This window comes from Gobio gobio (assembly GCF_949357685.1).
Source record: "Gobio gobio genome assembly, chromosome: 2".
NCBI lineage: Eukaryota > Metazoa > Chordata > Actinopteri > Cypriniformes > Gobionidae > Gobio > Gobio gobio.
This window is the reverse complement of record NC_137098.1, coordinates 50,818,549-50,834,089: the sequence shown is the minus strand read 5'-3', so window position 1 is coordinate 50,834,089 and position 15,541 is coordinate 50,818,549. Positions and strand designations below refer to the sequence as shown.

Below are 15,541 nucleotides of genomic sequence, written 5' to 3'. Positions count from 1 at the left end.
TTGTAGCCATCATTGAGAAATGTTTACTATGAGCTCTTGCCTGGAGTGCACATCTCTTTACAGCTCAAGTCTGGCCTCTAGTGGAGGAAACTTATACTACATGTTGTGTGCAGCAAGACATGACTTTTAAATTGGTTTTATTTGTATTATTGTATTATTTTATACAGATGTATCCTGATCTCCAAGGAGCTGGATGAAATATTTTGAATGATATCAATCCACAATCTGACTTTTGATGCAGCCTGGAATCATAAATCACACCATGTTCATTCATTTGGCCAGAGGAGACATGAGCCTGGTTTCTACCAAGGGTTTTTTTCTCCATTTCTGTCACCCAATGGAGTTTGGGTTCCTTGAAACTGTTGCTTTTGGTTTGCTTAGATGGGGACACTAAATATTCAGCAATAATATTGATTTAACTGCAATGACCAACACTGTTGGAGGAACTAAATTGAGCTGGATGGAGCTGCTTTAGCTGAATTGAACTCATTTCATATGCTATTAACTTTACACAGTTACTGAACTAAATTGAATCAATATGAACTGACTTGATTTAAATAATGACAATATTGTCTTTCTTTTTTAAAGCTGTTTTACAGCAGAATTGGATTCTATTTGCACTATTGATCATTATCTTCCTACTTATCACTGTAAAGCTGCTCTAAACAATCTATAATTGTATAAAGTGTTATATCAATGTTGACTTGACTTGCAATTTGTATTTTCTTTAAGATAGATAGATAGATAGATAGATAGATAGATAGATAGATAGATAGATAGATAGATAGATAGATAGATAGATAGATAGATAGATAGATAGATAGATAGATAGATAGATAGATAGATAGATAGATAGATAGATAGATAGATAGATAGATAGATAGATAGATAGATAGATAGATAGATAGATAGATAGATAGATAGATAGATAGATAGATAGATAGATAGATAGATAGATAGATAGATAGATAGATAGATAGATAGATAGATAGATAGATAGATAGATAGATAGATAGATAGATAGATAGATAGATAATAAATCAGGGTTGGTTTCTAAATGATCCCATCTTTTGGATATGAGTTCAGGCACAGACACAGACACCTATAAGGGTCCTTCAGCGCTTCTGCATTGTTAAGACGAAACTCGCGGAGCTGCTGGAGTTGCCGGGGAGCGTCTGTTATACTTATAAAAAATAACATCTAAAACACTTAAATCCAACTGCGTTATACAAATATATCTTTCAAAACATTGAAAGTAAAGGTAAGACGGCGCGATTATAAGAATTGTCCATGTTCTGCATCCACGAAAGCGATGACCAGCTCAGGCTAGCTCAGCTAACGCTCACAATCCGCTAAGTCAGAGAATCTAATAGCACGCGATTAAAGTTTAATTCTCTAACAGCACTTTTGTGTTTATGTGTTTACATCTACGTGTTATATGACGTCTGATTGCTCAGTCATTCTGTTGTGTGTTAATACATGTAGCTAATAGAGCTGAAGGTGTGTGCTGTTAGCCAACAATCTGACCATCCGGCCAAAAAGAAAGATTGGAGTCTTTTAGACCTAAAAGCGTTTTAGGATCACAACGAATTATAATGTAGGTGCTGCAAAGATATCGTTCTCCTTCTGCTTTCTTGTGGATGAGTGGCAGTTTCTTTGTATAAAAATTAATGGATTTGGAAAATTGGGGGTTCATCCCAGACAAGTGGGGGTTTCAGTGTCTTCAATTGGGATACCGGATAGACCTTTGTTTGCTCTCTTGACCAAACATGCAGGCTTAAATTTAAGTTTTAAATGAGCTGAATCTATATCTTGTTTCTTTTTGACCAGTGTAATTAAATATCTTTAGATAAAATGTTATTCAATTTCATTTTTAATGTAGTTAATTCTTTGACATCTGAAAAGTGACAACAAATCATAATTGGCTTTATCTTTACAGATGCCATCAGTGACCACTGGCGACAATGCTGTTCACTCCTCCAGTCCGGATTTGGGCTCTGCACCATCTGAAGCCCTCAAGCAAGTTCTTGGTGTAATTGACAAGAAGGTTCGCAACATGGAAAAGAAAAAGGTAACTTCATTTCAAGATGATATCAAGCTCAACCCTATTTGTTTACTTAATACACAATCCTCATATTATTGTGCACAATTTATCAGTGCATGTAAAAAAGGAAAGATTTGTCTTTGTAATATTTCACCAAAAATGATCAAAATTGTGCTAATAATTAACACCGTTATCTAATGCAGACATTACAGTTTTTCTCAGTCGCTTTGGTACATTTTTTGAATCATCCTCGACATTTACATTTCTCAAAACAATTCGTACAAATAGCAAAACATCATGGATTACCTGTAAAAGCCTCTTGCTCAAAATCCTTAGTTCATCTCTCAAAAGTAAATATCTGTGTCAATGAACATGTCTGTGCCATCAGAATGTCAAGTCATTGTGTACGGATAAGACAGTCAAATTGCTTAGTCATGTTGTCAATATAACAGTGTACTCTGGAGGGATGTTCTGATGTAAACTATAGCTAAAGTTTTGATGACAATTATTGTAAATTGTAGGTTACACCTTAGTTTATGCGGGAGTTTGATTGCAAGAGACTCGACAAAATTCACATTTACGCTTTTACTGTTTGTACTGTAATTTGTTGACAGACCATGTCATTGCGATACAGAAAGGAAAAGACAGCACTGCATAGCACAAGAAAACCAAAACCAAAAGTAGAAATGTGAACGTCTAATGGAAATGTATAGAAATATGCTTGACATATTATGTTCTTGTATAACTTGTTCTACCATTTTGCATGTAAAGACTAATGCTATGAACTAGGGCTGTCAAAAGATTAATCGCGATTAAACGCATCCAAAATAAAAGTTTGTGTTTACATAATATGCGTGTGTACTCTGTTAATTATTATTTATATATAAATACACACACATTCATGTATACATTTAAGAAATATTTGCATGTATATACTGTATATACATTTATATAATATATATAAATATAAATGTTTTATATATAAAAATAATATTTTTTTCTTAAATATATACATGCTTGTGTGTGTATTTATATATAAATAATAATTAACAGAGTACACACACATATATTATGTAAACATAAACTTTTATTTTGGATGCGATTAATCGTGATTAATCTTTTGACAGCCCTACTATGAGCTAATGCCTAAATGTTGTGGGGGGTTTAGGCATGAGGGGGTGACACTATTCAACAGAGACCCATTATAATACATTTTGATCAACATGACATAAGCAATTGATAATGTAGGAAACGGCAGATAATTGTACATAATCATTTGCATGGACGTACAAAAGCATTTGCACATTTTAAACTGCTTTTTTATGGGCACAAGTGACACAATCATGTGAAGATTGAACGGGTAGTTTTGAGAATTTCAATTCTGATCTGAGAAAAACTGTAAATGCAATTAATGTTTTGGCAATAAAAGCAAATATTGATGTGTATAATGGTTGACCTTCAGCATCCATGTATGTTCATTTGTATGTAGCCATATTTTAAAATCAAATCAGATTGCAGTCGGTAAAATCAAGTCCTCTCCTCTCCATTTTTCTCTCATTGAATATCCTGTTTTCTTAATGCTGATGTAGAATCTTACATGTTACAACCCCAGGTCTAGGGTTCAGGGGTGAAACATAAAGGTAAATAATCAAACAGGTTCTTGTTTTTTTTATTGTAAGGTTAGAGGAAAACTAGTTTTTCCAGCAGTTCAAACAATGAATAAGAATGCAAAAGTAACTTCAGGACTAGGCCAGGCCAAAATAATGAACAAAAAGTAAACTACCTTAACAAAATGTCCTATCAGAAACAAAAGAAAACAATACAAGACCTTCCCTGACTCCTTAACTAAACAAAAACAGGAGAAAAGTATGTCAAAAATAAATGACACCTAGCCCCTACAGCGTTCATGATTCAAAGGCAATTTGTTTTCAGGTTACGTAAGTGGCCAAACACACCACTAAAAGAAATGACAATGAGGGATAGAAAAGAAAGCATTATCACAGAATACATTACATATCTCTAACTGCATTACTGACAATATATTTGTTTTGTTTTGGACTTTAGGAAGGCATTGGGTTTCTGAAATTTTAGAACCTAAATACAATTTACTATGAACCTAAACCAATAATATAATGTGAAAACTGCTATGCTGTGGTAAATATGGTACAGACGTTGCATAAAGATACTCGTATCTGATCGGTTTTATGGAATTTGCATTTTAATCTGCATGTGCACATGTGCCCTTCCACTCCTCACCATTAATATGAGCAAACTCTCTGTTAAGAGCAAGCTGGATGATTACCAGACAAGGAAGAACAAAGGAGAAAGCCTCAACCAGGATCAGCTGGTATGTGGCCTATATACAACGTTGGTTTTCGGTGCTCCAATATATTAGCAGTTGTTGTTTTATGTATTAAATGCATATGCTGCTTTGTTTTATATGTGTAGGAGGCTTTATCTAAAGCGCCGGAGGTGGCTCACAACTTGGACTTTGCCCGGGAGTTGCAGAAGAACTTCCTGGCTTTAAATGTGGAGGTAAGTGTGTTTTTGATTGAAGTTTGCCTCTGTGTCATCTCTGCATCTACATTCACTCTAACTCCCACCTTTTAGCTGATGCAATGCGATATTTCTGTCCTCACAAAGCAAAAATTCTGCAGGACACAACAAAATCAGTCTCGTCTTGACCTCAGCGCAGAGTTTCAGTTTGTTTCAACCAGTTGATATTACATTTTTCCGTTCGTTCTTTTGCAGATCCAGAAAACGGTGAAAAAGGCGACACGACGGGAGCAGTTGAAGAGGGAGGACGCAGAGCGCAAGAGACTGAAGGCAGTGCTGGAAGTGCAGTATCTGCTGGAGCAGCTGGGGGAGGAGAGTGTGAGGCAGGACCTGACTCAGTCCAGTGGGGACGCCCCCTTGCTAACAGAGTCGGAGCTCACGGGCCTGGACGAGTTCTACAAGCTGATTGGGCCTGAGCGGGACTCTAGCGTAAGGTGAGGACAGTTCATTCGTGTTAGTAAATTCAGAATGTTGGGATATATTTATCAAAATGAATTTTGATTCCAGGTTGGCGGAGCAGTTTGAGGAAGCATCCGTGCATTTGTGGGAGCTTTTGGAAGGAAGGGATAAAGCTGTGGCTGGAACCACATGTAAGTAACTCTTTCTGATGGTATTTACCATATAAGTATCATTCTGGGGGTTCTATATGATAGTTTAAGTGTCATTATTTATTATAGAATGACATTTATATTGTACAACAAAGCTCTATTGGGAATGTTTATCTTTACAAACACTTAATAACACTTTGTCTCATATGAACAACTAGTTAGTAAAGGGTGGTGTGTAATTTAGGATTGTGGGACTTGCATCACATTAACAATCCTCACTTGAACTGTTCACAGGATGAGCAAGTCTGAGTTTGAGGCCGTTTCATAAATGTTTTAAAAATAACCATTTCGTAAGAGTAATTTTTTTTCACTGCTTGTGTCGTTTGTTTCAAAATTGCGTTTGTAATTGTCAGAATGGTCTTGAGCCATGTCAACTGTATAATCAAACTAATATTTGCTCTCCAGTGAGTCTGAATACCAATGGGGCCATCCCTTGCTTGGCCTCCCTGTGAATGGTGGCACTTGCTATGGCTTTTGAAAGCTTTGCTCTGTCTCGGGCCCATGAGGGTCAGCAGTGCTTCATGCTGACTTGTGACCCACGTCAGCAGCTGGGCAGGCAGCCAGTGGTGTGCACAAAGCCTCCCTGCTGGAGGTTTCAATGATGGACAGGGCCTGCCTGCATGCATATTCCTACACAGAGGGTGGGAATCACGATAGTATCAGATTTAGCAAAACTCAGCTTATGAGACATTGCTATATTTGTTTGCTAATATTGTTTCTGAAGCCTTCAATGAAGAAAGATGCTTTTTCAGTCCAAATGATTAGAGACTAAACCTTGACCTGTTGCATTGTATGTGTCTTTAACAGACAAAGCCCTTAAGGAAACCTTGGACAAGATGCTGCTAAGTGGGTACTTTGATCGTGCACCAACACATCAGAATGGCGTGTGTGAAGAGGAGACGGGGGCCGCCGCCGCAGCAGCGGCAGAGTCATCCGAGAGCGAGGACCGCCCCGCTGAGCCAGGTAAAAACAAAAGCCAACAAATTTTAGAGCAAAGAAATGCTTCCTCGCACAGCTGGTGGCTCATGTTGATGTTCTTGTCTTTACACAGAGGGATCTGCTCAAGAATACACAGAAACGATTGAGGTTGAATCAACAGAGGTGCGAATTGATATTCCCATACTTTTTATGTACTTGCTCGGGGTAATAATCACAACTCCTGATTTTATAGAAACATTTCCCTTTTTTCCTAATAGTTTGTAAACAGACAGTTCGTTCCAGAAACCACCTACTGCAGTAGTGACAAAGAACAAGGAGCAGAGTGGAACACAAGTTCTCAGGTACGATGCACTTCATTTGTCAAAGAAGGCACCATTAGCAACGTTTGGCCAAATGGTGTTATGGTGTAATGGTGTCCAACCTTTCTTTACACCATATGACCATTGCTTTTTCAGGCGGTTAGTGCCCTTCAGCAACCACAGCAGCCACCTGCAGCCATGAGCCCAGCTCTGGTCAGCTCAGAACCACACACGTTGAACGCCGTCCTCCCTCCCCCTGCAACAGATCCCGTGGTCCGAAAGCAAGCAGTCCAAGATCTCATGGCTCAAATGCAGGGTACCTTCAACTTTATGCAGGTAAACTGCAGGATGTTTTATTCATCACACTTCAAGTGTAGCAGTGGCCTTTTCTAACTTGTGTGTAACATGGACAGGACTCCATGCTAGAGTTTGAGGGACCGCCTTTAGATCCTGCAATTGTGTCAGCACAGCCCATGAAACCTGCTCAGATGGTCTGTCCACCAGGTTGGTATATGAACTTTAAAGTAATAGTGGGCTCTAAAAGCAAACTTGTTAAACTCAGATGGGAGGTTTTTTTTTTTTTTTCATAGATTTCAAATCAAATTGATGCCATTTGGTTTTTATGTTTCGTGAGCAAATGATGTTGATGTTCAATGCCTGTCATCATATTTGATTTGAGAGCTATGGTAAAGTCTGAAGATTCATTGCACCTGTGTTATGGTATTTAATTACTATTATAGCATTTATCTTTATTTGTTTTATTGTTCATCATAATAATAACCAACAAATAATATTGTTGTATATGTTAAATACCTTTGTTTATAATACATACAAAATAATTATAATTTGTAATTTTTTCAATATATTCAATTTCAATTAAGTTTTAATTGTCTTTTTTTGTTTTGTTAGATTTTATATTTCTATAAAACTTTTTTTTAAATTCAGTTTTAGGAATTTTAGTACTTTAACTTTAGTTGCCACAGCTTTGCCTTGCACAAAGGGAAAAAAATAACTTTTTTGACTATTCTATATGTATGACTATTTCATGCCACTAATATCCTAAAATATTACTCCTTCAATGTTTTCTGCTGATACAGAATCCAGACTCCCCCAACACAATGCTCTTTCTGTACAGCCTGAACACACACAAGTAAGTTAAATGACCAAAAACATGCTTTCAAACACGCTTTCAGGGCATTCCTGAAAACCTTTTCGTTTTGGTTTCCAGGTCCCGATGGTATCGGCTTCAAAAGAGGCTTACTCCTCCACACCTCCCCTCTATCAGCCCCCTCATAACTCTGAGCCTCGACCGCAGACTGACTCCATTGACCCCCTGCAGGTACTGTCGTACACCACAGTCTTCGCATATGCTGTGTGTACACTATGGCTTAGATATGTGAGTGACGTAGGATATACACCCTAGGTCTCCATGCCTCTGTCGTCTGAGCAGCCCCCTACCCCTTCCTCTCAGCCCCAGGTGTTTCAGCCTGTCTCCAAACCCCTTCACAGCGGCATCAACGTTAACGCAGCTCCATTCCAGTCCATGCAAGCGGTAGGCCTCAACCTGTCTACCCCACCCAATCCAAATTCACCCCCTCAGAGTTTGTCTCTCCATTCTGCTTCTGTTCTGTTTGTCATGCTGGTAAAGAGCCGTTCACACAGAACGCATTTTTGCATTACATTGCGCTGCTTTTCCATCGTCTTTCTATGTAAACAAGTGCTTTACGGGTATGTTTGACCATTGCAATCATGTCTCGCATCTCAAGTTAAAAGTTCAACTTAAAAAAAAAAAGCATCTTTTAGATCTTTTTTTCCTTGTGTTTTTAAACGAAAAAACGCATTCTGTGTGAATGGCCCTTGACAGGCTTGTTTTGTTTAAAAAGATAGATTTCTAAGATAACTTCTGTATTTGAGTATATCATGTTCAAGCCTGTTTATTGCATGACTATAACTAACGGTCTACAATTTATTTTCAAAAAAATCTTTTCTTAAGAATGTGTTTTGTAAAGTGTCAACGTATGCACCTTTTTGATATGCCTTTTGTGTAGATAAATATCCTGTTTGTTTATCTCTTATCTCCTTTCAAATGTTTTATTATTTATTTACCTTCTTTTTACTGATTTTACTCTACTCATTCCATGGAAACGGCCTTATCGTCCAAATAAATATATGCCAATGCTAGTGTTGGATATGCAAACATTTTCTCTCCTCCATTAGGTGTTCAATATGAATGCTCCAGTTCCTCCAACCAGTGAGATGGACACACAGAAGATTTCTAGCCAATATCAGAGCAGTTATGTTCAAGGCTACAGCACACAGGCCAACCTTCCAGCTGAACAGCAGGAAATGCCTCAAGAAGCCCTGCAGTCAGGTACGAGATTGGTGGCTAAAGTTGTGCCATTTTACAGTTTCAATAGTGTAAAATACTATATAACCTTTTTTGTAAGTTATGTAATATTATATCTTATGTAGTCATTTTCTTTCTTAGTAGTTGGCCCTTTCCATTCTCAAGACCAAGGTATTCCGTCTGCAGGGGGACACCAGCCTGTACCTCAGCAGCCCTCGGGGCAGGGCACAGGGTTTGGGCGGCCAGGTCAGTCCTTTTACAGCAACAGAGCAATGCCACGAGCTGGACCCAGAAATCCTAGAGGGGCTTTGAACGGCTACCGTGGACCATCAAATGGATTTAGAGGTGAGACAAGATTGCTTTAAAATGACAATTTCCTGATAATTTACTTAACAACATGTCATCCAAGATGTTCATGTCTTTTGTTCTTCAGTCGAAAAGAAATTAAGTTTGAGGAAAACATTCCAGGATTTTTCTCCATATAATGGACTTCAGTTGCAACCAAAGTGTTGAAGGTCCAAATCAATGCAGTGTCAAAGGGCTCTGCACGATCCCAGCTGAGGAAAAGGGTCTTAACTAGTGACATGATCAGTCATTTTCTAAAAAATAAAATAAAAATGTATATACTTTTTAACCACAATTGCTCATCTTGCTCTGCGATGTGCCACGCATTACGTAATCATGTTGGAAAGGTCACACAAGACGTTGGCGGAAGTACCGCCCCAGTGTTTACAAGTATGGAGAAGGAGGACCATTCAAAAGTTATTGTATGTTGAGAACTCCATCTTCAAAATTGTCTGACATTGTTATTTTACCTTTTTTTGGTAAAGGTTTTTTAAAAAATTTTGTATTATGGTATGTTCACACCGGATGCGAATGAAGCGTTTCGCGCGAGTGATTTACATGTTAAGTCAATGCAAAGACGCGAATAGACATTCTGTGGCACGATTCACGCGAATGAGGCGACGCAAATTGAGCGAGTTGAAAAACTGAACTTTGGCGGATATTCACACCGCTTTAACCAAGAGAAAGTCTGGTTTATATTAATCATATATTAATTAGGGGTGCACCGATCCGATATTAGGATCGGATATCGGCCGCGATACTGACAAAATAGCTGGATCGGTGATCGAAAAAATTAACAGATCCACAAGCCGATCCAGGTGAGTTTTTTTTTCGTCGCAGCAGAACCTACGTCATTCATCAGCTTCACATGTGTCGCTTGCTAGAAGCAACATGGAGCGAGCCAGAGAGTCGGCTGTGTGGAGGAGATATTTCACGCTTGCCACGCCAACTAGTTCATCGGCTGTTTGCAATGTCTGCAAAGTAACTTAAATGTTTCGAGGGGAGGTGGTATTACTGCAAAGTCAATTTTTTGGCGGCCGCCAAAACGAATTTTTGTCCCGCCAAAGCCTAATTTGACGAGTTATTGTGATTTACGAGTGATGTAGAATAGATGCTGCGCTTGTGACTGAGTGACAGAGAGAACGATCAGAGAAATCCTCCCCCGCGCACACTCTCTGGGTCTTCAAAATAATCAGTGTTAGCTGTTAGCTCTCTCATATTTCACATATTAATCCAAATCAAAAGGTCGGAAGACCGAAACCATGTTGCACGTGACCCATTTGGACAATTTTGTCCTTGAATTACCGCTGGGTGTGAATTGCGCTCAAAAAACGTTGACTCTTCTCTGACCAGCTGACATAAAGCATACTTTCAATAAACGGGAAACAAATTATATCCAGTTATGAAGTGTTTTCTGTGTGTTGACATCTTTCGCGATGTTCTAACAGACGGGATTTGCACACAACGCGTCTGCTAATGTCCGATTCGTGACCTAATGACTCCTTTGAACCGAATCATTTTAACGACCTGTTAGAACAACTGATCTGTCCAACACTGAACTCACGAATCAGTTTATTAATTTACTCAGAACGCATCTGAAATGAGAACACGTGTGCTTACCCAATTTAGCAAGAGTGGGTAGTAAGAATTATTTTTAATTATCAACAGTATTTCAGCTTATTTCTGTTGACAATGTGTAGTCAAATAAATAGGCCTAGCCTACAATCATTTAGACTAGAGTGAGGTTAAACCAGAACAAAGTTGTTTATTAGCTAGCTGATCATTTTTATTAAATTGTATATGGCAGAAAATTAGGCTATTTGTTAATTTGTAATGCTACTTTTTAATATTGATATGATTATATACCAAAACAATTATCTGTAGTGTAAAAAATGTTTGGTAACTGTCAGATTACTGTTTGACCAATACACAGTTTTTTGTTTCCACTACTACATTTTATTTAATTAAAGAAGTTTGATTACATTCTATTTTAGATTTGAATGCACAATTGCTTTTTAAATAAATAAGAATTCAACACTTTACATACATCTGTTATTTTGTCTTAGATATGTTTAGTTAGTAAAGTCTGGTGCCTTTAGTCTCTTCAAGGAAGGTATAAGGTGGAAGATATACAGTTTATTATTAATTCAACAATAGTATCGGATCGGTATCGGGTATCGACAGATACACAAAGCCCAGGCATCGGTATCGGGAGTGAAAAAGTCGGATCGGTGCACCCCTAATATTAATATCTGGTTCAGACAAGTGTGCATATGATTATCACTGTGATAACATTAAATGACATGAAACACAACCCAGTCTCTTTTTGTTTAATGCAAGTTTATGTATGATCAATAATACAAAAGTATAAGTAAAAGGTATGATAAACTATACATGAAATAAAACAAACAATTCAGTCAAACATTCAAAGTCAGTGCTAGTAGGCTACAACGGTAATGTAAAGTTAAATAGCCTAAAAATAAAAAAGTAATGAAACTTCACTTTGTCCTCAGCCTAAACGATTTGCCAGGGAACAAATTATAGATCCATGAGACCAAAGATCGCCCGTTACATATACACAAGACGAATTATAGTTCGAGACACCACAGAGACATCAGAGCCAGCGGCAGACGTCAGAAGGACTAGCCGAGGGAAGGCTGCTCTCGCCGGGGTTAACGAGCGCGGAGCGCCACTGATCGCCTGGATCTCACAACTCCGAAAACGCCAGATAAAATGTTCAAATAGGCACTCTATTTATAAATAAACCACAGATTTGAGCTTTAAACAACTACATTATCGCCTGAAAAAGTCTTAAAACTATGTTTTGTTACACATTAACAGTAGTATTTTCACAAAAAAGACGTGCAAACACAGCCCATGTCAGCCATCTCTCAACGAGACGAACCTCCTGGCAGAATCCCCTCCCATGACACGAATTCACGTCTGTTGTGAAGTGAATGTCACGCGCGAATGAAGCGAGTAAACTCAATGTTATCGCGAATGGTGCAATTTATTTGCGTCATTCGTGTCTGGTGTGAATGCACCATTAGTCTTTGCACTTTCGCTTTGTAAACACTGGAGTGGTACTTCCGCCTACGTCTAGTGTGACCTTTCCAACGTGATTACATAATGCGTGGCACATCACAGAGCAGCGCAAGACAAGCAATTGTGGTTAAGTATATACAATTTGATGTTATTTTTTAAATGACCAATCGTTTCGCTAGATAAGACCCTATTCCTCGGCCGGGATTGTGCCCTTCGAAGCCTTTTGAAACTGCATTGATTTGGACATTCAAGTCCATTATATTGAGACAATTCCTGGAATGCTTTCCTCAAAAAACTTAATTTCTTTTCGACTGAAGAAAGACATGAACATCTTGGATGATGAAGGAAATTTTCATTTTGAAGTGAACTAATCCTTTAATCTGTGCCAAGATATTCTAGTCTGAACTCCAGAACAAAAACATACAGTCACATTTTTTTATATATCTATATTTATATTTAGGTGGATACGATGGGTATCGTGCTCCATTCCCCAACACTCCTAACACCGGATATGGGCAAACTCAGTTCAGCACTCCGCGAGATTACCCCAACAACACCTACCAACGGGTAACTTCATGAAAATGAATACCGTGTAGCTTTGTGGAGATTTGAGAAGTCCTATATGTGTGTTGCCGTAATCAGTTATGTATTGAAGTTCTGTGTGGTTTCTTTGCAGGATGGATATCAGCAAAGCTTCAAGCGAGGAGCTACCCAGGGACCTCGAGGTTGCTCTCGAGGTAATGCTCAAGCGATGCGATCCTAAAATCTTTGGGAAGACTTGTTTGTTTTCGGCCACTTTGAACATTCAGTTATTGAGAATGTTTCCCCTAGCCCATATTTTTACTCCTATCAGTGGTTTTGTTATTATTTTTGGCTTATTGATTCAAGTAAGCCCGCTTTGATAGTTTTAATATACTAATGTGTTTTACAGAGACACAGTGGAGAGCTGAAACTGTCAGTGTTGTGATTTTTCAGCCAGGTCGTGTTTAAAAAATAGATATTCCTGTAAACTTGAAAGATTTTCATTAATTTATTTTTTTTATAAAATAAAATGCAAAAAAGTTAACTGCCACTGTCGGTCCAATCAATAGGAGTGTTTTTGATATTTTTTTGGCCTGTCCCCCTTCCCACACTGGTTCTTGCCTGTGTATTGGGCACTGAAGGCATTAATTGTTTGTTTGTTTTTTTTCACCCCATTTCATTTGAAGTTTATTTTTCTGCTGTCCTGCCCTTTGTATGCTCATGTCACTCCTTGAGAGAATGTTTCAATAAAGATGTGTTGCATTACCTGCTTGTCTGCTGCTGCTTTCTTTTTGCTCTCCATGCTGAGAAATCCTCTCACCTGTCCTGTGACCCTTTGTCTGCTAAAGTGTTGGAGGTTGACTTTGTTGGCAGGTGATTGGTCCGCTTATCGGTCCGTTTTCTGCAACTCTGCTGTTTGCTTTCCTGCCCCTTGCGTCATTTATTATATCCTGCTTTTCAACAAGATTGCGTTTTAATTGGGTGTGAAGCATTGATCTGACAAAATGGCTCACAGATTGCCTCCAATCGGGGAAGTGATATATGGCATTGCTCCAAATCAATCCATAGCTGATGCACTGCTTTTCCTGCTTTTAAGTAAAAAAAAAAAAACGTTTTGTCATACCAAACCTGTATGATTTCTTTATTTACTGGAACAAAAACATGTTTAGCGCAATGTTGACTGTTTTCTATACAATGAAAGTGATGGTGACCATGACAACAAAAACAGGAGTGCTTTAAATATTAAGGGCCGGTTTCACAGAGAGGGTTTAGATTAAGCCAGGTTTAGACTTTAGTTCAATAAGGGGATTTAAATAGCTTTTATAAATGTGCCTAAGGGGAAAAAAAACAACTGGGGTGCATTTTGAGACAAAACAATGGCACTGACATATTTTAAGACATGTCAGTACAAGTTGCTTTCAGTTAAAACGGCTCAAACATGCATTTTAGTCAGGGACTAGGTTTAAGCCCTGTCTGTGTAACCGGGGGTTAATCTAAAAGTTGAATGGACTAGTTTTTTTTTTTTTTTTAAATCTCGACTGTCACAATTCACTTTCATTGAATGGAAAAGAGCTGAAGGGACAGAACACTTGGCATAATATCCCTTTATTGTTGCCATATTGGCACATACCCTGTCAACACAAGAAAAAATATGGGTTTGGAATAGCACAAGGGTGAGTAAATGATGCAAAATGCTTATTTTGGGGAGAACTGTCCCTTTAAATGGTCTTGCGTGACTTGAACATGTCATGCAAAATTTCCGAGAATCCTGCTGAGCACAATTATGCTGCTACTGACATTTTCTTTAACTGCTACTTAAGATGATTTAGGTTTATTAAATTTGCAGAGCCTTTTATCTTTATAATATCATTTAATTTTTTTCTTCTTCTTGAAGTATAGTTAAGAACAGCAAGACACTACACTACATTACGTACAATAGTATTTGAGGTCTATTCTGGAGCTGTACGGATGGATCTCTTGTAGCTTATAGGATTAAGTTTGCATTTGAATACATGTGTATATAATGTGCATACTTTATTGTGCTGCTTGGTGATTTAGGAACAGTTTCTACCATCTCAAAAGCACGGAAAGTGCTCATTGAAGTTGGCACTGAAATCATTGAATGCGACTAGATTATTTAACTCGGCATTGATTTTCTGATGTATTTGGGTTTCAGGACGTGGGGGATCATATCGGTCCAGCAGAGGAATGGGTCCCATGGCTGCCCAACAGACCAGCTAAACCCAGTCCTTTAGCCATTATCAGCCCCGTTCCACCCTTTTATCCCCTCCACCCATGTGGACTCTCAAACTCGAGCCGTGCCACTCCAGACCATGTAGTTAGATGACTGCATCTTAGCAAGTAAGGACACAACCAATGGTTTTGGGAAAATACAGTATCAATGAGACTATAGCACTCTTCGCACTGTAATTGCTCAGAGCTCTCAAAGCTTTCTCTCAATCATATGCTATTGCACAACCTTTACACATTTGAGACAGAACACGTGCCTTTGATTATGGGTGTCTGGATTTTAATTGATCTTGGTGGAATAATGACTTGGTAGCTGGGAACAGCCACTAGATTTTGAATGTGAAGTACACCGTATACCAAAGGCACTTAGTTTTTGGCCAAACGAACTGTTAAGTGAATGTGAAGAATTTACTTGTACTGTATTGTATCGTTATTTTCTCTTTTTTTGGCTCAGCCAAATGGTTTACAGGAAATGCATTGTACTGTATGTGGCTGAATGACTGCTTCATTGTATTTCTTCCTATTACTGTTGGTTAGACTTAATGCTAACAAATAAATGATTTTTGAAGGACAAGTCAAAGATATT

At 38.2% G+C, this 15,541-nt stretch overlaps 1 protein-coding gene across 5 annotated transcripts; it reads left to right on the top strand.

Moving 5' to 3' along the window:
* Window positions 1–1,002: 1,002 nt before the first annotated feature.
* caprin1a (cell cycle associated protein 1a) lies at window positions 1,003–15,535 on the top strand. Of its 5 annotated transcripts, none has more exons than XM_079810559.1 (19): window positions 1,003–1,261; window positions 1,940–2,071; window positions 4,329–4,391; window positions 4,493–4,579; window positions 4,796–5,034; window positions 5,108–5,190; window positions 6,016–6,171; window positions 6,260–6,309; window positions 6,405–6,488; window positions 6,603–6,782; window positions 6,860–6,950; window positions 7,544–7,596; window positions 7,675–7,785; window positions 7,918–7,998; window positions 8,664–8,817; window positions 8,935–9,138; window positions 12,644–12,750; window positions 12,860–12,920; window positions 14,882–15,535. In XM_079810559.1, exons 2-19 carry the CDS (start codon window positions 1,940–1,942, stop codon window positions 14,944–14,946), a joined length of 2,001 nt encoding a protein of 666 aa, XP_079666685.1. In that variant the 5' UTR covers window positions 1,003–1,261; the 3' UTR covers window positions 14,947–15,535. The 5 variants fall into 5 exon arrangements, with proteins under 5 accessions (XP_079666685.1, XP_079666684.1, XP_079666683.1 ...); XM_079810558.1 differs by having other exon boundaries at window positions 7,870–7,998; window positions 8,980–9,138; XM_079810557.1 differs by having other exon boundaries at window positions 7,870–7,998; window positions 8,938–9,138.
* The last annotated feature ends 6 nt before the right edge of the window (window positions 15,536–15,541 follow it).